At 40.5% G+C, this 25,355-nt stretch overlaps 1 protein-coding gene across 1 annotated transcript; it reads left to right on the top strand.

The window, feature by feature from the left end:
• The first annotated feature begins 19,872 nt into the window (after window positions 1-19,872).
• LOC145408192 (uncharacterized) lies at window positions 19,873-25,002 on the top strand. Its single transcript, XM_080278947.1, has 3 exons — window positions 19,873-20,035; window positions 24,138-24,293; window positions 24,908-25,002. The coding sequence occupies exons 1-3, from the start codon at window positions 19,873-19,875 to the stop codon at window positions 25,000-25,002; spliced, it is 414 nt and encodes a 137-aa protein (XP_080135073.1).
• Window positions 25,003-25,355: the final 353 nt, after the last annotated feature.

The raw sequence follows: 25,355 nt of genomic DNA, 5'->3' as shown, positions 1-25,355 counted from the left end.
CCAACTAGCTCCTCTGTCATATGCCTAACCTTATCAATGAGTATTCTACCATATATTTTACCAGTCACACTAAGAAGGCAAATACCCCTATGGTTACCACATACTTCTCTCTCCCCTTTTCCTTTGTACATAGGAACAATTATACCTGATTTCCAGTCCTCTGGAACCCTTCCCTCTTCCCAAGCCAATCTACACAACTTCCATATCCACTCCACAACAATCTCACCCCCATACCTAAGCATTTCACCACACACTCCATCAATTCCTGGGGCCTTTCCCAGCTTAATCTTCTTCATCGCTTCCACTACTTCCGACCTACTGATCTCTTCCTCCCTCCTCTCATCTCTTCTTCTCCCAGCCATTCCCCAACCACTTATACTTACACTGCTCTCACTCTCTACATTCAACAAATGCTCAAAGTGCTCCTTCCATCTCCTCAATTTCTCTCTCTTCTCCACCAACAATCTATTATTCCTATCTTTCACTCCCCTACTATTTCCCCTTTCACAATGCCTTACTTTCTTTACCTCCTTCCAAAACAATTTCTTACTCTCCCTCCATTTCATACTCAGATTCCTCCCAAACTCTTCATCCACTTTCTTCTTACTCTCCTTCACCAGTCTCTTAACCTCCCTTCTCCTGCTCACATATACCTCTCTCTTCTCTCTCTCATCTTCTCCCCTACCTCTACTCGCCAACCATTCACCATATGCCTTCTTCTTTTGTTCCACAGCTCGTTTCACCTCATCATTCCACCATGCTGTCCCTTGCACACCCTTGCATCTCCTCCTCACTCCACAAACCGCCTCACACGCTGCGCTTATCTCTTCCGTGAATATCTTACATACATCTTCCACCCCTTCCATCTGCTCTAGCTCATACCTTCCCAGTCTTTCTTCCACTATGCTCTTATACTCTGTCATTTTCTCACTAGCAATTTATCCACTCTTCTCACAGGAGCTGCTTCCTCCTGTCTTCCCCTTCGTCTCCTCAACCACTTTCTTTGCAGCTCTACCTTGGCCATCACTAAGTGATGGTCCGAGACTCCATTCCCCCACCCTCTCCACACCCTTGCATCCAACACTTGTCTTCTCATTCGCTCATATATATATATATATATATATATATATATATATATATATATATATATATATATATATATATATATATATATATATATATTGTTACATAGCCTATGATTTCATCATCCTTTGTGTAATTTTGACGCACAGTTGCTGCATGTTTGATCACGAGCGTGTTCTGCCTCAGTCCCCCCCTTCTACCGTTATAGTAGAGTAAGTCGTTCTCTCTGTTGTCCAGAGCGGGATTGTCAACTCTATGTCCCCATGGCTTCATTTGCGCGTCCTTATTACAAGTTGTATCAAGCTCTCCTGGCTCCTATATAATGAGCTCAGTCTCTGCATCATTGCCACTTAGATCTGCTCCTCATTTTGTTCACATCTCTGTCCTCCCCTGTACAGATATTATTATTGTGAGTGCTCAAGAAATCTCCAAACATCTAGCAGCTGTGTGTAATTTTCAGTATTACTGTTATTGCATTTTTTCTTGTACTGTATAGCATAAGTTTAATTTGTAGGCCTAGTGAAGTTTTTGTAATTCATGTAGGGTTCTTTATGTCAGTCATTTTTGATAATAGTTTGTATCTGTAATTATTTATCTGGCATTCACTGAGTATTATCTGGTATCTCATTTTATCAGGGCTGACTTAGATAAATTTACTCTTGCTAATTTCGTGTTAATAGAGGCTATTGCAGTTAACCATATATTTAACCTGTTTATTTGCCATTACATTATCCTTATGAGTTCTTAATGTTTTGTTGTTAGTTTGAGCATTAAACTTTAACTTGTAATTTTACCTAACTCTTTTGTTTTGAACCTGGAACTTTACGGGACAGTAGTGACTCTTCGTATTCTCACTTAAAGTGTACATTATCTTTCTCTCTTCCGTAACATAAATTTGGCGACCTCATATCAGGATATTCAGGATATTATCATAAGGATATTGTTTGATATTTTGTGACTGTGATATATTCATGATGGCTACTATTTCTACACTTGATGAAGCCAAAGATTTTTTGTCAAATGTGCAAACAGTGTGTGATATAGAAAACAGAACAAAGAATGAACTTAAGATTGTTGCTCAACAATTGGGATTTGTTGTTCGCTCTCATCAGTCTAAAGATCAAATTGTTGCCATGATTAATGAAAGCTTGTTTAATGTAACTCCTCCAAATGAGCAAACGCAGATTGAATTAGCTAAATTACAGCTAGCCCTGCAGGAGGCCCGTGCTAAGGAGGCTGAGTTTCACGCACAAGTTGAACTTGCCAGGATTCAGGCAGACCATGAGTATCGCATGAAACAAGGTGGAACTGGATCATCTAGCTCTGATGATTTTGATGTGGCTAAAAATGTTAAACTTGTCCCTCCTTTTAATGAATCTGACTTAACAAAGTATTTTCAGTTGTTTGAGAGGGTAGCTACAGGTTTTAATTGGCCTAAGGAGTATTGGCCAGTACTCCTTCAAACTGTTCTCACCGGTAAAGCTCAAGTAACTTATGCATCTTTGCCTCAGGATCAGTCTGATAATTATGATGTAGTAAAGAGCTTGATTCTTAAGGCCTATGAGCTTGTTCCTGAAGCTTATAGAGTAAAATTTAGGACAACTTACAAGCAAGATAAGCAATCCCATGTTGAGTATGCAAGAATCAAAGAAGATTTGTTAGAGCAGTGGTTAAATTCTAAGAATGTGGATTCTGATTTTGGTAAATTTAAGCAGATGATTTTGCTGGAGGATTTCAAAAGGTGTATTAGTAAAGATGTAAGCCTATATCTTGATGAGAAAAGAATAGATAATTTGTCTGATGCTGCAGTTTTAGCTGATGAGTATGTTCTCACTCACAAGAGATATTCTAGAGAAAAAGGAAAGCTGAGAGTAAGTACGTTGCCTCTACTCAGAGTACAGGTAACAGGAAAGAGAATAAGGATGATGTTTCTCAGGAAGTAAATACCAGCTTCACCTCTAGATTTCAGAAAAGTAAATGTACTTATTGTAGTAAGCTTGGTCATACTACGGAGAGATGTTTCAGGAGACAGCATGATGTGAACAAAAAGGAGTCTTTAAATATTCAGTCAATTGGTCTAGTGTCCACTCTTGAGAGTTCCCAGAATTCTTTAACTGAGTTAACTGAACCTGCTTTGAGGGGTAACTTAAATTCTCATGATGGAGCTCCTCTTTTGAGCAGTAACGTGGGTGACACTCTCAAGAGTTCATGTGCTAATTTCCTGTCTGATGGTTTTGTCAGTCCTCTGGACAGTAATGACAGGAAATCAGTTAAAATATATCGTGATACAGGTGCTTGCCAATCCCTTATGCTGACCAGTGTTCTAGGCTCTAATGTTAATTCCTCTGATGAAACTGTAATCTTACAAGGTGTAGGGAATAATTACTTCTCTGTCCCTCTGTGCAGAGTGAATTTAGAGTCTGGTTTTGTTAATGGTTCCGTTATGGTTGGGTTGGTTGAGACACTCCCAATGTCAGGTGTAACTTTCTTACTTGGAAATGATATTGGTGGAAGTCAAGTGTGTCCAGCTCCTCAGTTGTCTAGTGAGCCAGTGGCTGCGTCCCAGGATTGTGATGTCCCTGATGTGTTCCCTGCATGTGCTGTCACTAGGGCTAAGTCTAAAGTTACTGGTGATTTAGAGGATAATGATGATGATGATGTTATCCTAGCTGACACTTTTCTTGCTAATTTGGACCACTCACCAGATGAGGCAGTACCCCCGTAGTGTTGATAATTTGTCTCGTCAAGAGTTGGTTGAGTTGCAGGTTGCTGACCCTGAGTTGAAAGGTCTAGCTAACTCTGCTTGCAGTGAGGAAGAGTCAGCCGGTGCTTCTACTTGTTATTATGTAAAGTCAGGAGTACTTATGAGGAAGTGGAGACCCCCAACAGCATCAGCCGACTGTGAATGGGAGGTTGTACATCAAGTTGTCATCCCTCGTGTTTGTAGGCAGGATATCATTAGAGTGGCTCATGATTCCAGTTTGGCAGGACACCTTGGAGTGAGGAAGACTGTGGCACGCATTTTGAAACACTTCTACTGGCCAGGTATCTTCAGGGATGTTTCCTGGTATTGTAAGTCTTGTCACACCTGTCAAGTTGTGGGGAAGTGTAATCAGACCGAAAAGGTTGCACCTCTAGTTCCCATTCCTCCTTTTGAGGCGCCTTTCACCCGTGTGTTGGTGGATATTGTGGGCCCTCTTCCTAAGACTTCTTCAGGATTTTCTTATGTGTTGACCATGATTGACATGGCTACTCGTTATCCTGAAGCCATTCCACTTAGAAACATCTCAGCAAAGAACGTGGTTAAGGAAATGCTGGGGTTCTTCACAAAGTTTGGTCTGCCTAAGGAGGTACAGTCAGACCGGGGAAGTAATTTCATGTCAAACGTTTTCAAACAGTCTCTGAAAGAGTTGGGCATCACCCAGATCACGTCTTCAGCTTACCATCCCCAGACCCAAGGAGCGTTGGAGAGATATCATCAAACACTCAAATCGATGCTCAAGAAATACTGTTTGGAACATCAGAAAGACTGGGATAAAGGTCTTCCATTAGTTGTGTTTGCAGCGAGAATCTCCAAATGAATCACTGGGCTTCTCACCTTTTGAACTACTGTTTGGCCATGAAGTAAGAGGACCCCTTAAGTTACTCAAGGAATGCTGGCTGTCGGAGGAAGATGACGTCAACCTGCTGGAGTATATGATGAAGTTCAAAGAACGGCTGTCCACTGCTTTACAGCTGGCGAGAGAGAATTTAGGAGCTGCTCAGGAGAAGATGAAGACTTGGTATGACAAGAAGTCCAGGTTACGCCACTTTCAGCCAGGAGATCAGGTTTTGATTCTGCTACCAGTTCATGGGCAACCTCTTCAAGCCAAGTTTAGTGGCCCTTATTTCGTGGAGAAGAAACTCAGTGATGTCAGCTATGTCATCGCCACACCAGATCGTAGAAAGAGCAAGCAACTAAGTCACATCAACATGCTAAAGTTATATCACAGGCGGGACGAAAATAATCCAGTCTGCACTGTAGCTGTTCCACCCGAGTCTACAAGTGAAGCTCTCCCATGCAGTATGAGCCTGAGTGATAGTTTGGGGAAGAATCCTGATATCATGAATGATCTCCAGACTAAGCTTTCTCATCTACCTCCCAAGGAAAGGCAGGAGTTTTCGGCATTACTGCAGGAGTACCCGCAAGTGTTCCGTGCCACTCCAGGAAGAACTACTGTGTTGATGCATGATGTTGAGCTTGGAGACGCAAAGCCAATTAAACTGCCTCCTTACCGTGTGAACCCAGTGAAAGTTCCTCTCATCCAGAAGGAGCTTGGCTACCTGTTGGACCACAAGATGATTGAGCCCTGTCAGAGCGAGTGGAGTTCTCCTGTCACTCTGGTCCCTAAGCCAGGTGGGTCACAGCGGCTTTGCATCGACTACAGACGTGTTAATCAGATAACTAAAACAGACACTTACCCTCTCCCTCGCGTGGAAGATTGCATAGACAAGATCGGAAAGGCTAGGTACATAAGTAAGTTTGATTTGTTAAAGGGATACTGGCAAGTACCTATGACTGAACGTGCCAGGGAGATCTCATTTTTGTAACATTAGGAAAGACCTTTGGATGGTCTGTAATGCCATATACAGATTGTTTTAGAGTAATAAGAAATTTCCTTTGTAAATTTCTTTTTCTTTGTGGGGAGGTGTTACATAGCCTATGATTTCATCATCCTTTGTGTAATTTTAACGCACAGTTGCTGCATGTTTGATCACGAGCGTGTTCTGCCTCAGTCCCCCCCTTCTACCGTTATAGTAGAGTAAGTCGTTCTCTCTGTTGTCCAGAGCGGGATTGTCAACTCTATGTCCCCATGGCTTCATTTGCGCGTCCTTATTACAAGTTGTATCAAGCTCTCCTGGCTCCTATATAATGAGCTCAGTCTCTGCATCATTGCCACTTAGATCTGCTCCTCATTTTGTTCACATCTCTGTCCTCCCCTGTACAGATATTATTATTGTGAGTGCTCAAGAAATCTCCAAACATCTAGCAGCTGTGTGTAATTTGAGTATTACTGTTATTGCATTTCTTCTTGTACTGTATAGCATAAGTTTAATTTGTAGGCCTAGTGAAGTTTTTGTAATTCATGTAGGGTTCTTTATGTCAGTCATTTTTGATAATAGTTTGTATCTGTAATTATTTATCTGGCATTCACTGAGTATTATCTGGTATCTCATTTTATCAGGGCTGACTTAGATAAATTTACTCTTGCTAATTTCGTGTTAATAGAGGCTATTGCAGTTAACCATATATTTAACCTGTTTATTTACCATTACATTATCCTTATGAGTTCTGAATGTTTTGTTGTTAGTTTGAGCATTAAACTTTAACTTGTAATTTTACCTAACTCTTTTGTTTTGAACCTGGAACTTTACGGGACAGTAGTGACTCATCGTATTCTCACTTAAAGTGTACATTATCTTTCTCTGTTCCGTAACAATATATATATATATATATATATATATATATATCTATATATATATATATATATATATATATATATATATATATATATATATATTTAATTCTGCATTTCCCAATCGTTTAGAAGTCTTTAATGAAACGAAAATCTTTATGTGTAAAACGTACAAATACCCACCTTCTTTAACTGTGAAGCAGTTCTATTCCAGGTTTTCCTTGTTCATCATTGTTACTGATTTGTTTCCAAGTCGAGATGTTTTCAACATCAGAAAAGTATTCTGAAATTTTGGTATAATTGGAAAGTTTTCCCAACAAATTTATATTACATTTGTGATTGTGAAAGTTTTATATTTAGTGTCGTCGCACTCATTTTTTTTTTTTTTTTTTTATCATAATAGGTTGGAATGACTCCTAACGTGGTTGCTTTTACCTTAACACTACTATTTTTTATCCTGAAAGTACTGTTATGAAGGGGGATTTTCCAGTTAGGTAGTCTCGTACCTTCGAGACGTTTCTGGTGCCGTAAGTTTCTTTACGAGTCGACAGAGTTGCCAGTTTGCTGGTGAGTTAAACATTCATTTACTTTGGTGCTCTTTCTCTTTATAATGTTTTATTTAAGTGATTGCTTGTTCTCATGGTAAATGATTTAGTGCTATGTAATGTAGGAAAACTCCGGCATGTTTTGATGTCTCGAACTTGGTAAGTGTTGTTGCTAGGGGCTGATGCAAGACAGTATGTCCTAGAATGTCGAAGTGGACGTTTCTAGAACAATACAAGCTTATATAAGGATGGGGAAGAGATTAGTGAGTCCGTCGGTTTGAAGTTTTTAGTCGGGTTTCAGTTGTGTGAGTGAAGTGCAGTCGGTTTTGGTGCAGTTTGTGGAGAATTGCTTTGCAAGCATTGTATAATTACTGTCTGTGAAGATTGTATATTTTTGGTACTTGCGAAAACGGTGGAAAACAGTGACGGGTTATTGAAGTTTGTATATCATTGGAACTTGAGAAGATAGTGAAGTGTATTAAGTGTAATTACTGTCAGAGAAAATTATTTTCAGTACCTGTGTAATAAGTGAAGTGTTAGCAAGCATTAAGTGTACTGTGAAGTTTTGTTAAGCATTAAGTGTAACTGCAATCAGTAAAGTGTGTATAGCTTGAGTGCTTGTGAGAACAGTGAAGTTGAAAAGCATTAAGTGGAATTATTTGGAAAATACAGTGAACTTTAAGGAGCCAGTGTTTATTTTCGCCTCAGCTGATCTTGTGTACTGTACACCTAAAGGCTGACCATTAGAAGAACAACTCACTGGGCAACGTCCTTCCTGTATTGTACTACTAATAAAAGTCACAAATGAAGCTCTTCCTAACGTCAAAATCCAAAAAATCTCCAGACGAAAGTAATACAGTTCAGTCGGTGTTCCTTCAATATTCATTTTTTTAGTAGCTGTCATCTACGGAGATGAGGAATAGAAATATAATCTCGGGACATTAATTTTTGTGAAACAAAAAGCTCATCCTTCTCACGCGTTATGAGTTTTCAGAGATTTAACCAAGGGAATGTTGCTTATGGTCTGTAGGGACTCTTCATAATGTGCAAATATATATTTTTTCTTTTTAGATTCATCCAAGATGCTCGATGCAATTTTAAAATGATACAGCTGTAATTAAAGAAGAAATATTTTCTCATTCAATATTTCTCGCTCGTTTCTGTGACTCCCACATCAACTGGTACGTCTTGTTCTTAAACACCTTAGATGATAGTTGTCTTTACGTGTGAAACGATTTCTTTTTATATGTTTTCTAAGTGACTTTTTTTTTAACCTTCAGAAGTGTCACGTGATTACTGGAAGTAATTACGTGTGTTTACAATTTTGTATTCGTTTGTGGAAGACGCATATGAAGAGATTTCTCCCAAAGATGCTTGTACACCCATCACTCCTGTAAAATAAATTTGAACTACCACCAATCGTATACGTTCAACCGCAACTAGTTCACAATTGGCACATCGTTTTATCACTGGTTAAGATGAATTAAAAAAAAAATACTCTTCCTAAATTAAAAATCCAGGCTACCCCAGCACAAAATACCTAACATAGCAGGTCGATGCTCTAGCGATGTTTTTTTTTTTTTTTTTATCACAAACAAGAAAAATGCGTATATGAGGAACAAAATAATGTTAATATATTGTATATCTCAGAACAGCTATGTATTTAATTTTCCCTATTCTTTATATCAGATAATCAATAGCTAAATTTCCTTTTAAACGATTAATTGGCTTTGGGGGTGATTTTCCTATGACAAATATGGATAATGATATCAAATGAATCGTCATAGCGGTGAAATATTCCATTTTTTTAAGTTGATCAGGAGGCTCAAGATTCTACTTCAAAGCCGTAGTTATATACATATATAAATAATAACCTTTTTATCTCTGAATTTCCATAGAGAAGAGGTTCTCTTTAGATTTAAAATCTTCACTTGGCAGCCTTCCTTATATGTGAATCAATTTCATATCACGTGTTACCTCACTCAGCCTTGTTACTGATATTTCTCGCCCACGGTTTTTTTTTTTTTTTTTACCCTCAGTGTCTTCTGAATTTCAGATACGAGTGGTTATGTTTCACAAAATTGAGTACATTTGTGGAAGATGCACACATATTGTTCTCGCCCCTGATTAGACGGTTTTTAGGATCACTCCATTGTGATAGTTTTGAATCACTCCTAAAGCCGATGCTTATACCTTATCAAAACTTGTACTATTTTTTTATCATGAAAATATCCATAAAGATGAAAATAAAAGTAAAAAATTACTCTCGTAAAAATCTCCAAGTAGTCTCCAGACGACATCAATAAAGTTCATTCAGTGTTCCTTTAACCTTCATTTTTCTGTAGCTGTCATTAATTGTAGGTCTACGATGAGAAAGTCATAAATGGTACTTAATTATGAATGCGACATTCTCGTGTTAATTTCTTAGTGAAAGTTCATAAATATTCATTCTCTCGAGTTATCATAGTTTTGACAGATTTTACGTATGGTCTAAGATGTGCAAATCTTTTTTTTTTTTTTACACTAAATCACAAGGCCCGTTGCAATTTTAAAGTGCCGTTACTGCTGACAAACAAAGAAAATCTCTCTTTTCCAAAGTTTTCGCTTGTGTTTGTGACCAGTTCATTAGTTGAATCTTCTTGTTCTTAAACAAGATGCCACCTCTCTTTTATGTGAATCGATGTCATCTTATATGTTTCCAGTGATTATTTTTTTCGTTATCAAAAATATCATCTGAGTATTGGAAGCAACTGGATGTTTAAAATCGAATTTTGAATACATTTGTGGAAGGTTCATGTTTAACAATTTCGCTTCAAAATATGTTTATACAGGTATCAATGTAGTTAGTTTTGAACTTCCACCAATCGTGTACTATCAGCCGTAATTACTTAACAATTTGCACCCCTTTCCTCATATCTGAATTTCCAAATTGTTTACATGTCTTTGGAACGTAATTTTTTCTGTTTAAAACCCCCGTGCTAACCTTCGCCTGTGAATCAATTTAATCCCAGGTGTTACCTAATTTAGTTTTGTTACTTTTTTTTTTTCCTAGTCAGAGTTTTTCACCCACAGGAATTTTTTCTTTTTTTAAGAAATTGAGAATTTCAAAAATTTTTAGTACATTTGTGGAAAATTCATATTTATTGTCCTCGCCCGCAATTATCGGGTTTTATGATCATCATCATCATCATCCGGACCTCCTTTCCCACCCAAGGGCAGGGTGAGGAGTTTTATGATCAATATATAAACAGATGCTTTTAGTGTAACAAGACGTACCAATTTATATATCAAAAATAGAACCACAAAAATAAGTAAATGACCCTCTTCCTTTCGGAAAATGTCCAAAAAGCTCATATAGTTCATCTTCCCGTATTTTTATTTTATTTTCTTGAGGGTAAAAAGCTCATCAGTATTCCTTTTCACGAGTTATCGCAGTTTTGAGAGATTGTACAGTTGACACGGGTTCCATCTGTACCACCTAGTCGCGGGATATGGTTAACGTGGCGACAGCGCGGGTGTGCATGTTCGTGTATACATGCCCGAGAGATTTTCGAATCGCCAGGCCTCATCATCTTTGCCGTACTGTATTATTATGTAGCCGTTGTTTTATCGTGTGATATTGGCTAATAAATATTGTGCGATTGGGATAATGAGCTGGGCACGATGCTATTTATAAAGTCTGATTTATATTTAATGATTTCTCTCTTTTCTGGTAGCGTGAACCACGATACAAGTTGGGTTGCGGTTCAGAAACAGTGTGCAAGTTCACCCACAAATGGCCAGATGTAGGGGAAAGGGGAAAGTATGGGAGAGAGCGGGAGCTTGGCAGGTGAAGGAATGGGGATGAAGTGGGGTCACGTCGTTTACTCCTAGTTATAAATTCTTTGCCATTACAGTATATTTATTAAGGTGTCAATGATGTCCTGTATCCGAAACAATACTAAAGCTATTTGTTTTACTATTTATTATCATAGGCAACTGATTACACCCTTTTAATTACACCAAAAATAGGATACCCCCTCTATCGTTATCGTGAAGCCTGCTCCACCACCTAGACTCTTTCTTTCTCTCTCTCCCTCTGACACACACACACACACACACACACACTGTATTTGTCATTCTATGTACTGAATTAAATCCTTTTACGATATCATTTGTTCCAACTGAAAATATGCATAGAGTTGTAATATTAATATGTTTATTAACACTGCACTGTCAGGCTGGCAATACTGAAACAAACGGACAGGAAATATGTCTGGTGTGTGTCAGCTGCAATACTCCCACAATATGCTCCGTAATATGTTCTGGGAGTTCATAATAGGCTGCTTGTATTTCTGAAAAAAAATGGTTGTCGATCAGTATGTTAATTTTAATTATTGACATAACTTGAGGATCAGGATTAACCTCTACAGTGACACTATAACGCACTAGAGTAACTATCGGGATTGGTATCAGCCATGGAACACATGATTACCTAAAACATTTACATCACTGTATGACTACCTCAAGACTATTACTGAAACGTAGCCTATGCACGTAAGTATTGTTTATTGGCTAGCGTAATCCGTACGGTGATCCGGGAATGTATTGCACGTGTTTTGACAGTAATAAATTATAATGTTCATCAGCACAAACTGATAATGTGTGTGTCTACTGATAGGCAGCTGACGAGTTGAGAGAGAGAGAGAGAGAGAGAGAGAGAGAGAGAGAGAGTCGAGGTGGTGGAGCAGGCTGCACGTTAACGAAAGATGAGGTATCCTATGTTTGGTGTGATTAAAAGTCGTCTACAATAATAAATAATAAAAAAACAAACAGGTTTATTATTATTTAGGTTATACGATATCAGACACCTTAATAAATATACTGTAATGGCAAAGAATGTATAACTGTTGGAGTAAACGACGTGACCCTGCTTCATCTCCTTTCCCTTCACTTGCCAAGCCCTCGCTCACTCCCACACTTTAACCTTCCCCCTACATCGCCCCATTTGTGGGTGAACTTGTTACTGTTTCTGTATTGTGGTTCATACTATTAGAGAAGAGAAAAATTAAAGACTAGATTATTTTATACTAATCAAGTTTTATAAATAGAATAGTTCACAGCTCATTATCCTAATCACACAGTATTTATTAGCCAACATCACACCATAATACAAAAATCACATAATATTGGCGTTTCGAAAAATTCTCGGACATGTACAGTTGCGAGCAGATGACTCGAGGCCACCTAGGCCACCAACATGTTGGTGTTTAATCTGGCAACAGTGGTAGCTGTGAACTTGACCGAGATTCAGTCGGCCGTTCGGGCGAAACAAACCCAGTGATAAATTGTCAATGTGCAGTTCTAACTTGTCTCCAATCAATATCATGCATGTAAACGTATTATACTGATAATGATTATCGTGTCGTACACATGGTAGATATATTTATAACCATAGTATTACAATAGTGGCATCCAAATAGTGCTGCGTTCATTCATGTGAGACACACGGATATCCCGAGCGTGCTGCTCCATCACCACCTTGGTTTGTGACGTAGGCACCACGTGACGCCACATATGGGGAGGGGCATGAAGGTGGAACCAATTGGCCCGTTCATGATGATAAATATTTATAGAGTAATCGTTCGACTTTACCACTCGAATATTAAACAAACATTGGTTGCATATGTCAAAACAAGCTTATTATAACCGTTAATCACATATACGTTTAATACCGCAGCCAACAGCCTGCCCCCTCCCTCCTCCTCCTCCCATCTGACGTCCCACCTCGTCCCTCCCTTCCTCACCCACCACACTCCTTATAACTCCCACACACCCCTCCCCCTGTTCCGTCTAACTGTCGTGTGAACCTATAACTCTCCCACCTGCTTCGGATTTAGACTTCGACGAAAGTGAGGTTCACGGTGAGGGATGGCTGACATGACAGCATTTTTGTTATAATACTGCTAGGTTGCGGGGAAGCTGAGAAAGCTACGGCATCTCTTGAAAACTGGTAAAAGTTATTTGGTTCACTACAACAGTCGAACCAAATAAATCACTACCGATACCCGTGTGTCTCGCATGAATGGATGTACTACTATTTGGATGCCTGAGCTGTAATACTATGGTTATAAATATAACTACCATGTGTATGACATATGTTTACTTGCATGATACTGATCGGAGACCAGTTAGAACTGAACATTACCAAATTATCAATGCGTTTGTGTTGTCTGAACAGCCGACTGAATCTCGGTCAGGTTCACAGCTACCACTGTTACCAGATAAAACACCAACATGTTGGTGGACTAGGTGGCCTCGAGTCATCTGCTCGCAACTGTACAGTCATCAGCATAAATTAGCTGCAAGCCTTCTCGTGTGATGTGTCCTTTTGTCTGGCAACAGTGTAAGGGAACTAGTTGCCACAAAGACTTTTATGCACTTGAAAGACGTGTTTTTAAGAGGTGGTAATAGAGACCGCCTAAAGAAATGTTATGGAACGGCGAATGAGCGTAAAACTCTGATATTCCTCATTATAACTGTCTAAACTCTCCTCCTCTCTCTCTCCCCCTTACTTCTTCTAATGTCCACCCATCCCTCCCTCTCCCTCCTACCCCCATCCACGTTCATGCCTCTTCACTTTCTCCTCTCCCCACCTTGTCTACCTTCATTCATTTATCCACGGCTCTAACCTGATTGGCGCGTCAGAGTTATCTCTTGATTTTTTGCTAAACCCAACCTGCCCTATTCCCATTTGCTCGCCGTACTACCAACTATATCCAAGTTTTATTATCATTATTCCTTCCTGTTCGTCTCATCCTTTCTCTCCCCGTCTCTTTCCCACTTGTTTTATTTCAGTTGTCTTTATTTTCACAATCTTTTGTCACTGCCAACAGCCGGGAGATAAAGGAACATTGAGGTCTCGCTCTTGTGATGTATTATTTACTGGTGTTCGTTTGAGTGAGCCTGGCAGTCGGTGGCTATTACTTCAGTAGGCGGAATTAAAGAAACCTTTGTTCCCATCCCTCCTATATGTCTCTCTTTTCAGGGAAAATGTTCCCATTCTTCACTGTTCACCTATTCATTAAGCAGTATCAGACCATAATGTTTCGAACTGTCGCATCATGTTTGAAGTAGAGATTGTGAGAAAAGACTTGCATGGCAAGAAGCTCCTGAATATCAAGTAACAAAAAGGCTACAGGAATACACAAGAAACAGAGAAGAGTGCTATTCATTGCGTAGTTTAGCGCCGTGGAAAATATAAGGTAGACAGGGCAGGGAGAGAGGGAGAGCGAGGTGAGGTGAGAGGTAGGCTGGGGAGGGTCATCGAGAGGGGTACGGGGAAGAGAGCGAGAGTTTCATTCCATAACATTCATCTGTCGTCTTCTGCACATTTTTGTGCTGATCATATATAAAGAATGTTGCATTCTGGACGATTTTTAGTACTAATACTTATAAACACGTCTCTAAAGTGTACAAAAGACTGTGTGGCAACTAGATCGAATACACTGTTGCCAGACGAAACTACCACATCACGCGAACAGGCTTGCAGCGAATTTGTGCTGACGACTGTACACACGATCACACACATACACACGAGCGCTCTAATGCCACAACCATATCCTGCGACTAGATTGTCCACGTGGAAGTTTTGTTGACTACACCTAAGGAAATCTGCCTACTAGTCTAACACGAATCTTCATAAACTGCAAATATTCTTCATTTTTCTCACATTCAATCAGGAGGCTCAATGCAATTTTAAAGAGCTACAACGGCAGATAAAAAAAAAAAAAAAGATTTTTCTCGCTTTTTTTCCGTGACCATTTATCAATTGAATCTTCTTGTTATACACCTCAGATCCCAGCTCTCTATACGTGTTAATCAATTTTATGTTCTGTGTTCCATAAATGACTTTTTTTTTCGCCCTAAGAAGTGTCATCGGGGCATTGGAAGTAGTTGGGTGAGTTACAAAACGAATTTTGAGTACATATTGGGTGCATATTTAACGATGTCGCCCCAAAATTTGTTTATAAAGTCATCAATCCAGGAAATAATTTTGAACTACCCACAGTCGTATTACTATAGGCAGTAATTAGTTCACAATTAGCATTCTTTTTTTTATCTCTGGATTTCCAAGTTGTTTACACGTCTAATGAAACGAAACGTTAGGCTTGAAAACCTCAAGTGCCAGCCATCTTTACCTGTGAATCAGTTTCATCCCAAATGTTGCCTAGTTTAGCCTTCATACAATTTTTTTTTTTTCCAGTCGGAATTTTCTCACCCTCAGAAATATTTTCTGAATTCTAGATATACTTGGAAAGGTTTCCCAACAAATTTGAAGTAAATTTTTCGTTTATTATATATTGTTTTCGATCGAAATTCTGCTGTTTTTAGGATCACTCCAGTGTAATCGTTATGAACGTCTCCTAAAGCCTGATTTTTACTGTAATGAGGTACCATTTTTAAATCTTGAAAGTACCAGTGGAAATGAAATGAATAACGCAAATGACCTTCTTCCTTACGTAAAAAATCCAGTTTCCTGACGACATTAATACAGTTCATTGAGTCCCTTAAAACTTCATTTTAGTAGCTCTCATTCACCATATGTGTACGATGACAATGTTATAAGTGGTAATTAATTATATATGTGCGTGTTATGGTAGTTTATTCTTTCTCGTATTTTTTTTTTCGTTAGCGTCAAAAGATGATCAGTATTACTACTCACGAGTGATAGTTTGGAGAGATTTTGCGTAAGAAAATGTGCCTCCGAACCCTAAAATACCAGCCTTCCTTACCTGCGAATCAGTTTCATCCCACGTGTTACCTCATTTAGTGTTACTATTTTTTTTTCTGATTTTTTCTACAAGAAATATTTTTCTGAAAATCCGATACACTTTGGAAGGTTTCTTATGTTATTTAGAGTATATTTGTGTAAGTATTATGTTTAGCGTTTTCGCACTCAATTATGCGGTTTTTATTATCAGTCCAGTATAATAGTTTGGAATTACTCCTAAATCGGTTGCTTTTAATTTAACACGATATTTTATAAATGAAAATAAAAGTAACACTTTTCCTACCGTAAAGCACCAAATAATCCCCAGACGACAGTGTTAGTTCAATCGGTGTTCCTTCAATCTTCATTTTTTTTTTTTGGTAGAGTAGCTGTCATTCATTTTATTTTACGGAGATGAGGAATAGAGTTATATAATCAATTATACATCTCGGTACCTTGAAAGAATAATCAAAAATGAAAAATACACATGATCGTAGTCCTAACGTAAAGAATCCAAACTTTCTCCATATCACCCAGTGTTCCCCCAGCCTTCATTTTTTTAAGTAGGTGTCATTCACTGTATGTCAGCGATGAGAATTAGTGATATATATCATGGTATTGCGATTGTGTTTAAACTTTTTTGTATTAATTTCTGTTCATCAGCATTTTTTCTCATTGAATCCCCCCCCCCAAGTAGCGGGGGGACACAATCTGGCCGCACTATGGGGTAGTACAACTACTCTGCGGCCATGTTGTGTTAGGAAAATAATGCCACCGAATTCCCTGCGTGTCGTAAAAGGCGACTAAAAGGGGAGGGGTGCGGGGACAATGGACGCCCTCTGTTTTTTAGTTCCTAAAAAGAGACAGGCCAGAGAAAGGGATGGGGTATGGAGTTATCCCCTTACCCTGAGATTGGGTCTATGAATGTGCATGGATGTAGCACAATTGAGGGTAAAACAGAGGAGATTGGGAGAATGTTTATGAGAAGAAAGTTGGATGTGTTAGCTTTGAGTGAAACGAAGATGAAAGGGATGTGTGAATGGAAGATTGTCAGGTGTTGATACAGGAAGGCCTTGTTACTGAGTCTGGAAGTACAACAGTGTGTGATTGAATGGAAGATGTCATCGAGACTGATGTGGGTGAAGGCGAAATTTGAACGTGAGTGGTGGGTGTTTTTGAGTGCATATGGGCCTGGTAGTGAAAGGGATGAAGAGAGGAAGTATTTCTGGAATGATGTTGATGTCTCCAGAGTTTTAGAGCGAATGTGAATGCGGTAATGATGGGAGATCTGAATGCTAGAGTTGGAAATGTAGCAGTTGAAGGTGTAGTTGGTATGCATGGTGTGCCTGGAAGAAATGAAAGTGGGGAGCGAATGATAGCGATGAGTGGTGAGCGAGAGATGGTGATTGGAATTACGCTGTTTGAGATGAAAGATATTTATAAGGGTGAGACAAAAGGGTGGAAGGGTTGTTGGTAGAAGAATGATGGACTCTGTGGTTGTGTCTAGGAATGTAATAGGAAGATTGTTGGATGTGAGAGTTCTGAGAGGGGAGGGTGGAGTGAAAGTTAAGAGTAGGTAAGAGATGTGTGAGAGCTAGGAGGGTTTGGTGTGGGAGGGAGATTTTGAAAGTGAGTTGGATAAGAGAAAAAGATAGAGTATCAGGAGAAATTGAAAGATAAGTGGAACGCAGTGAAAGATCAGGAAAATGGCAGTGTGGAGGAGGAATGGCAGTTGTTTAAGTGCTGTGGTGGCGCATGCAGATGAGGTATGTGGTGAGACGTGTGGGTGGTGGTGTAAGAAAAGGAAGTGAATGATGGTGCGAGGAAGTAAGTATGGCTGTGGCTGAGAAGACTTGCATATGAAGTGTGGCTGCAGAGGAAGGATGAGATGTCATATGAAAGCTATAAGGAAAAGAGGAATAGGGCGAGAAGGGCTGTGCGTGATGGCAGCAGATGAGAGGCGGGGTAGGCGGCTGACAGAGAATTTTCAACGGAATAAGAAAATGTTATGGAAGGAGGTGAAAAGGGTGCGAAAGGGAGAGCCTTGGAAGGAAGAACGAGTAAAAGCAGAGGATGGAAGGATGTTAATTGAGATGGATCCAGTAAGGATGAGTCGGGCAGAGTATTTTGAAAGATTGTTAAATGTAGAGGAGGAAAGGGTGGCTGAGACTGTGGCGAATGGAAGGGTGCAAGGAATAAATGTGTTGGGAGAGTTGAATGATTCTTTGATCACGAAGGAGGAAGTGGAGAAGGCAGTAAAGGAGATGAAAACAGGGAAAGCTGCAGGTATGGATGGGTGTGCAGTGGAATGCCTGAAGGGTGGTGGAGTGACTATTGTTGACTGGTTAGTAAGATTGCTGAATGTGTGCTTTGTGAAAGATATGGTGCCTATTGACTGGGCAAGTGCTTGTGTGGTCTCGCTGTATAAAGGTAAGGGTGATAAGTATGAATGTACTAGCTTTAGGGGTATAAGTCTGTTGATTGTTGTAGGTAAGGTTTATGGTAGTGATAATTATGAGAGTTATATAGGCTACAGAGGGAGTGATTGGTGATGAGCAATTTGGCTTTAAGAGAGGGAGGGGATGCGTGGATCAGGTGTTTGCTGTGAGACAAATGTGAAAAGTATTTAGCGAAAGGCAAGGGTGTGTTTTGGGCATATGATAGAATTGATAGGGAGGCTTTGTGGACTGTTTTAAGATTGTATGGACTTGATGGTAGGTTACTAAAAGGGGTGAAAAGTTATGTAAGTAGTGGAGCGTGTGTAAGAGTGGAAAATGCTGTGAGTGATTGGTTTCAGGTGAAAGTGGGGCTCCAAGAGGGATGTGTGATGTCGCCTTGGTTGTTTAATATTTACATGGATGGTTTTGTAAGGGAGGTGAATGCAAGAGTTTAAGGTGGAGGTCTGAGTCTGGTGAATGTTGATGGTGGAGAGTGGAATCTGAAGTAGCTGCTGTTTGCAGATGATACTGCACTGGTGACTGATTCAGAGGAGAGATTGAGACAGTTCGTAGAGGAGTTTGGAAGGGGGTATGAAAGGAGGAAATTGAAAGTAAATGAGAATAAGAGTAAAGTGATGAAGTGTACGAGGTTGGTAGATGGTAGGGGGATGAATATAGTTTTGAATTGCGAGTTGCTTGAGGAGGTAGTTTTAAATATCTAGGGTCACATGTTGCTGTGGATTGAAGAATAGACGCTGAAGTGAAGTTTAGAAAAAATGAAGTAGGAAAGGTGCTGGGAGGTATGAAATATGTGTTTAGATGTTGTTCGCTTAGAATGGATGTAAAGAGAAGGCTGTATGAGGGTGTTGAGGTACCGACTGCGTTATCTGGGGCTGAAACATGGAATATGGGTGTAGCAGAGAGGAAAAGTTTGAATGTAATGGAGATGAGGTGTCTGAGGAGTATGTATGGAGTGACGCGTACGGATCGAGTGCGAAATGATGAAGTGCGAAGGAGAATTGGAGTTGTTCGGGAGATGGCTGGTAGAGTTGAGCAGAGGGTGTTGCGATGGTTTGGGCATATGGAGAGAATGGATAATGAGCGATTGGTGAAAAAGATAACTAGATCTGATGTGAGAGGTGTAAGGCTGAGAGCAAGACCACGAATAGGATGGATGGACAGTGTGAAGAGAGCGCTGGATGCGAGAAGGATGTCTGTTGAGCAAGGAAGTACTACTACTGTAGCCTCGATACAGTGGCGCATGAAGTGAACGTTGTTGCTTAAATCTTCGAACCTCAAGGTATCATTACAGCCCAAATATTGTTTAACCTAAATGCTCTACATATATATGATTCAATACTTGCCATTATATAATAATTGCCTTTATATAACGCATTTTAACTGTCCTCAGTTTTGTGATTACGTTTCGCTCGTATCTAATCACCTTATCTGGATCCCCGTATCTGAGGTCAGAGAAAGGAGGGAGCTGTAAGCCTCGCACATAGCATGCTCAGATGAGACCACACTTGCTTGAAGAAACGAGTTTTCTTTCACCTTGCCGGTGCAGCTAGTTTATTCATTCTAGCCAGAATATCGTCATGAACAGACAGGAGAACCTCATTGCTCAACGTGGGCTGATCATCGCACTACGGGAAGCCGGCCACCGTATTAGAGATATCGCCAGTCTCCTAGGACTCTCCTCAACTACAGTGGCGAAATGGATTAGAAGGTGGAATGACTCTGGAGACCTGAGGGACGCGGGTAAGTTTGTGTTGTAATAAATTAACTAAATACCATTAACAGCTACGTATTATAACATAATACAATAATGTTAAAATAATGTGTTCAAATAAGACGTTGTTATTTCGTTGTTGCATATTAATTGACGATATTCATGAATTAAAGGATCGGTGCCTGCATATTCATCCTTTGAGGGAAAGTATGAACTTTATTTAATAAGCGATCCTTTCTGATGACCTCTAACGCTACTCAAACCACATAACCTCTTTTAATAATCAGTACTTATAAACATTTCGTAATTCAGGTCCTGTCTTTCATTCTGTCAGGTTCTTCTGTGAATCAGACTTGCAACAAATAAGTATGCTGCTGCTAAGATCTGGTGTTCCCCCCCTGTGGCGGGGGGGACACAACCTGGCCGCATTATGGGGTGGTACTACTACTCTGAGGCCAGGTTGTGTTAGGAAGAATACTCCCACCGTATTCCCTGCGTGTCGTAAAAGGCGACTAAAAGGGGCGGGGTGAGGGGACTAGGGACCCCCTCCTCTGTTTTTTAGTTCCTAAAAAGAGACAGGCCAGAGAAAGGGGTGGGGGATGGAGTTATCCCCGTACCCTGAAGATTGGGTCTATGAATGTGCGTGGATGTAGTACGATTGAGGCTAAAAGGGAGGAGATTGGGAGAATGTTTGTGAGAAGAAAGTTGGATGTGTTAGCTTTGAGTGAAACGAAAATGAAAGGGAAGATGGAATCTATGTTTGGAAGTGTGAATGGAAGATTGTCAGGTGTTGATAGAGGAAGGGCAAGAGAAGGTGTGGCCTTGTTAGTGAGTCCGGAAGTACAGCAGTGTGTGATTGAATGGAAGGAGGTGTCATCGAGACTGATGTGGATGAAAGCGAAATTTGAACGTGAGTTGTGGGTGTTTGTGAGTGCATATGGGCCTGGTAGTGAAAGGGATGAACAAGAGAGGGAGTCTTTCTGGAATGATGTTGATGAGTGTCTGCAGAGTTTTGGAGCGAATGTGAATGCGGTAATGATGGGAGATCTGAATGCTAGAGTGGGAAATGTAGCAGTTGAATGCGTAGTTGGTATGCATGGTGTGCCTGGAAGAAATGAAAATGGGGAACGAATGATAGCGATGTGTGTTGAGCTGGAGATGGTGATTGGGAATACGCTGTTTGAGAAGAAAGATATTTATAAGTATACATGGGTGACACAGGAGAGTGGAAGGGTTGTTGATAGAGCTTTGATGGACTATGTGGTTGTGTCTAGGAATGTAATAGGAAGATTGTTGGATGTGAGAGTTCTAAGAGGGGAGGGTGGAGGTATGTCTGACCACTACCTGGTGGAGGGAAAGTTAAGAGTAGGTAAGAGATGGGTGAGAGCTAGGAGGTTTAGGTGTGGCAGGGAGGTTTTGAAGGTGAGTTGGATAAAAGAGAGAAAAAGATAGAGTATCAGGAGAAATTGAAAGATGAGTGGAACGCAGTGAAAGATCGGGAAAATGGCAGCGTGGAGGAGGAATGGCAGTTGTTTAAGAGTGCTGTGGTGGGGCATGCAGAAGAGGTGTGTGGTGTGAGACGTGTGGGTGGTGGTGTATGAAAAGGAAGTGAATGGTGGTGCGAGGAAGTATGTATGGCTGTGGCCGAGAAGAGACGTGCATATAAAGTGCGGCTGCAGAGGAAGGATGAGATGTCATATGAAAGGTATAAGGAAAAGAGGAATAGAGCGAGAAGGGCTGTGCGTGATGCTAAAGTGACAGCAGATGAGAGGTGGGGTAGGCGGCTGACAGAGAATTTTCAACAGAATAAGAAAATGTTTTGGAAGGAGGTGAAAAGGGTGTGAAAGGGAGAGCCTGGGAAGGAAGAACGAGTAAAAGCAGAGGATGGAAGGATGTTAATTGAGATGGATGCAGTAAGGATGAGTCGGGCAGAGTATTTTGAAAGATTATTAAATGTAGAGGAGGAAAGGGTGGCTGAGATTGTGGCGGATGGGTGCAAGGAATAAATGTGTTGGGAGAGTTGAATGATTCTTTGATCACGAAGGAGGAAGTGGAGAAGGCAGTAAAGGAGATGAAAACAGGGAAAGCTGCAGGTATAGATGGGTGTGTTGTGGAATGCCTGAAGGGTGGTGGAGTGACTATTGTTGACTGGTTAGTAAGATTGTTGAATGTGTGCTTTGAGAAAGGTATGGTGCCAATTGACTGGGCAAGTGCTTGTGTGGTCCCGTTGTATAAAGGCAAGGGTGATAAGTATGAATGTACTAGCTTTAGGGGTATAAGTCTGTTGAGTGTTGTAGGTAAAATTTATGGTAGAGTGTTAATTATGAGAGTTAGAGAGGGTACAGAGGGAGTGATTAGTGATGAGCAGTGTGGCTTTAGGAGAGGGAGGGGATGCGTTGATCAGGTGTTTGCTGTGAGACAAGTGTGTGAAAAGTATTTAGCGAAAGGCAAGGATGTGTTTTGGGCATTTATGGATTTAGAGAAAGCGTATGATAGAATTGATAGGGAGGCTTTGTGGACTGTTTTAAGATTGTATGGACTTGATGGTAGGTTACTAAAAGGGGTGAAAAGTTTTTATGTAAATAGTAGAGCATGTGTAAGAGTGGGAAATGCTGTGAGTGATTGGTTTCCCGTGAGAGTGGGGCTGCGACAGGGATGTGTGATGTCACCTTGGTTGTTTAATATTTACATGGATGGTGTTGTAAGGGAGGTGAATGCAAGAGTTTTAGGTGGTCTGAGTCTGGTAAATGTTGATGGTGGAGATTGGAATCTGAAGCAGCTGCTGTTTGCAGATAATACTGCACTGGTGACTGATTCAGAGGAGAGATTGAGACAGTTGGCAGAGGAGTTTGGAAGGGTGTGTGAAAGGAGGAATTTGAAAGTAAATGAAAATAAGAGTAAAGTGATGAAGTGTACGAGGTTGATAGATGGTAGGGGGATGAATATAGTTTTGAATTGTGAGTTGCTTGAGGAGGTAGATTGTTTTAAATATCTAGGGTCACATGTTGCTGTGGATGGAAGAATAGATGCAGAAGTGAAGTTTAGAATAAATGAAGTAGGAAAGGTGCTGGGAGGAATGAAAAAAGTGTTTAAATGTCGTTCGCTTAGAATGGATGTAAAGAGAAGGCTGTATGAGGGTGTTGTGGTACCGACTGCATTATATGGGGCTGAAACATGGAATATGGGTGTAGCAGAGAGGAAAAGTTTGAATGTAATGGAGATGAGGTGTCTGAGGAGTATGTGTGGAGTGACGCGTATGGATCGGGTGCGAAATGATGAAGTGCGAAGGAGAACTGGAGTTGTTCAGGAGATGGCTGGTAGAGTTGAGCAGAGGGTGTTGCGATGGTTTGGGCATATGGAGAGAATGGATAATGAGCGATTGGTGAAAAAGATAACTAGATCTGATGTGAGAGGTGTAAGGCTGAGAGGAAGACCACGAATAGGATGGATGGACAGTGTGAAGAGAGCGCTGGATGCGAGAGGGATGTCTGTTGAGCAAGGAAGAGTGGCTGTGCGTGACAGAAATAAATGGAGAGAAATTGTGAATAAATAAGTGATGACGCAGCCCTCAGGGGATATTCTCCCGCATTTGGTCTGATCAGCTAGTCAGGTCAGGTCAGGTGCGGGTAAGGGGATGGGTATGTTATGATGTGGCAGGGTTAAACCAGTTCTGCTGTCGGGCCCTGCTGCGGATGTCACTGATTGCATTGCGCAGTTGACCCTTGTGCGGTGTGGTGCGGTGAGGATCTGTCCGTTCTCCCCTTTGGGGCTAAGATGTGAATGAATGTGTTTAAATGGATGAGTAAATGGAGAGTGTGTCGTCCTGTCTCGGCTACCTCCCTTTACTTGGGGGAAGCAGCCTAGGTATATAGATAGATAGCCTGATATATATATATATATATATATATATATATATATATATATATATATATATATATATATATATATATATATATATATGTAAAACAATTAACTTTAAGCCCTTGGCCACCCCGTTTGGGATACATGGGATCTGGCAATGAATGAATGAAAAAAAAATATATATATTATTTTTTTTTTTTGGAGGGGGAGGCGCGGGAGGTGATATTTGTGAGGTAGAAGCAGCATAAGTAGCATAACGTTTGATCACAGAGAGGAGGCCCCGTTCCCGAGTAACAACTGCTGAACAGGACGGCATGATTAGACAAGCAGCAGAAGAAACCCCCCTGACAACTGCAGTGGTCATTCGGCAGCAGCTGCAGCTACAGGTGTCTGTGGATACCGTGCGGAGACGTCTCCATGAGGCAGGTATTCATCATAGAATTCCTGCCCAGAAGGAAACCCTCACTGATCAACATTGCGCTGCTCGACTTGCATTTGCTGAAGGAAACGTAGACAAAGACCTTCATTATTGGTCAAGAGTTGTTTTTTCCAATGAAAAATCATTTTGTTCCCATAACCATGGACGCCGCCATGTGTGGAGACTAAACAACTCAAGGTATTGTTTTACCTACGTTAGATAGTATTGCTTTGTGGACAAACCCGCATCAATTGCTATTTGGGTCATTATACTTGTTACTTATATGAAACATATGGCTGAAACGTTGTAGTACTCTCTGTTTTTTTCCTTGGCCACTCTTTTGAGAGTGTGAAAAGTGTGAAGAGAGTGTGTGGGATGGGGTTGGGGGGTGTCCGACCTGGCGCTGAAGACACGGTAATGATCAGTATGTTTGGAATGTTTCTCTATAGTTAAATATTGAATACAGTTTATGATTTATACTTATTATGCAACGATATTACATCACTTAGCAATATTTTTTTGGTTATTTACTTCTCTAGCATTCCCGTTGTCAGTATCCATTAATAATAATGATGATGATGATGATATCCTAAAATTAATATCCTAGGATTGCATTTTTCAGGTATGACCATCAAAACATTAGCAAAGAGGCACGCAGCGGACACATCAGCTGCAATATGTGGGGTTACATGTCAATTCACAGAGTTGGCGACGTAACAAGAATTGAGGGAAGGTTTACGGCAGAAAAGTGTATCGATATTCTGCAAAATATCTTCCTTCCATCCCTCGAACATAGGAATTTTCCATTTCCACCAGGCCCAATAGTTTTCCTCCACGATCACTGCCAGATTCATACAGCCAGGGTAGTGATGGAATGGTTCAACCAGCAGGAGAATTTGCAGCTTCTGGAGTTGCCTAGCAAGGGATGCGATTGCAATCCCACTGAACATCTTTGGGCCAACGTGGTTAACTGTTGGGAGCCCGACAGAGAGCGAACCCCGGAGCAGCTGATGCAACACACAAGGGAGCAGTGGGAGTTTTTCCGAGGCAAGCCAGAGCTCCTTAGCAGC

The sequence above is a fragment of the Coenobita brevimanus genome, chromosome 76, assembly GCF_032717465.1.
Source record: "Coenobita brevimanus isolate Jiangsu-jjx chromosome 76, ASM3271746v2, whole genome shotgun sequence".
Classification (NCBI taxonomy): Eukaryota; Metazoa; Arthropoda; class Malacostraca; order Decapoda; family Coenobitidae; genus Coenobita; species Coenobita brevimanus.
The sequence above is the reverse complement of the archived record's forward strand: the minus strand, read 5'-3'. Positions and strand labels throughout refer to the sequence as shown.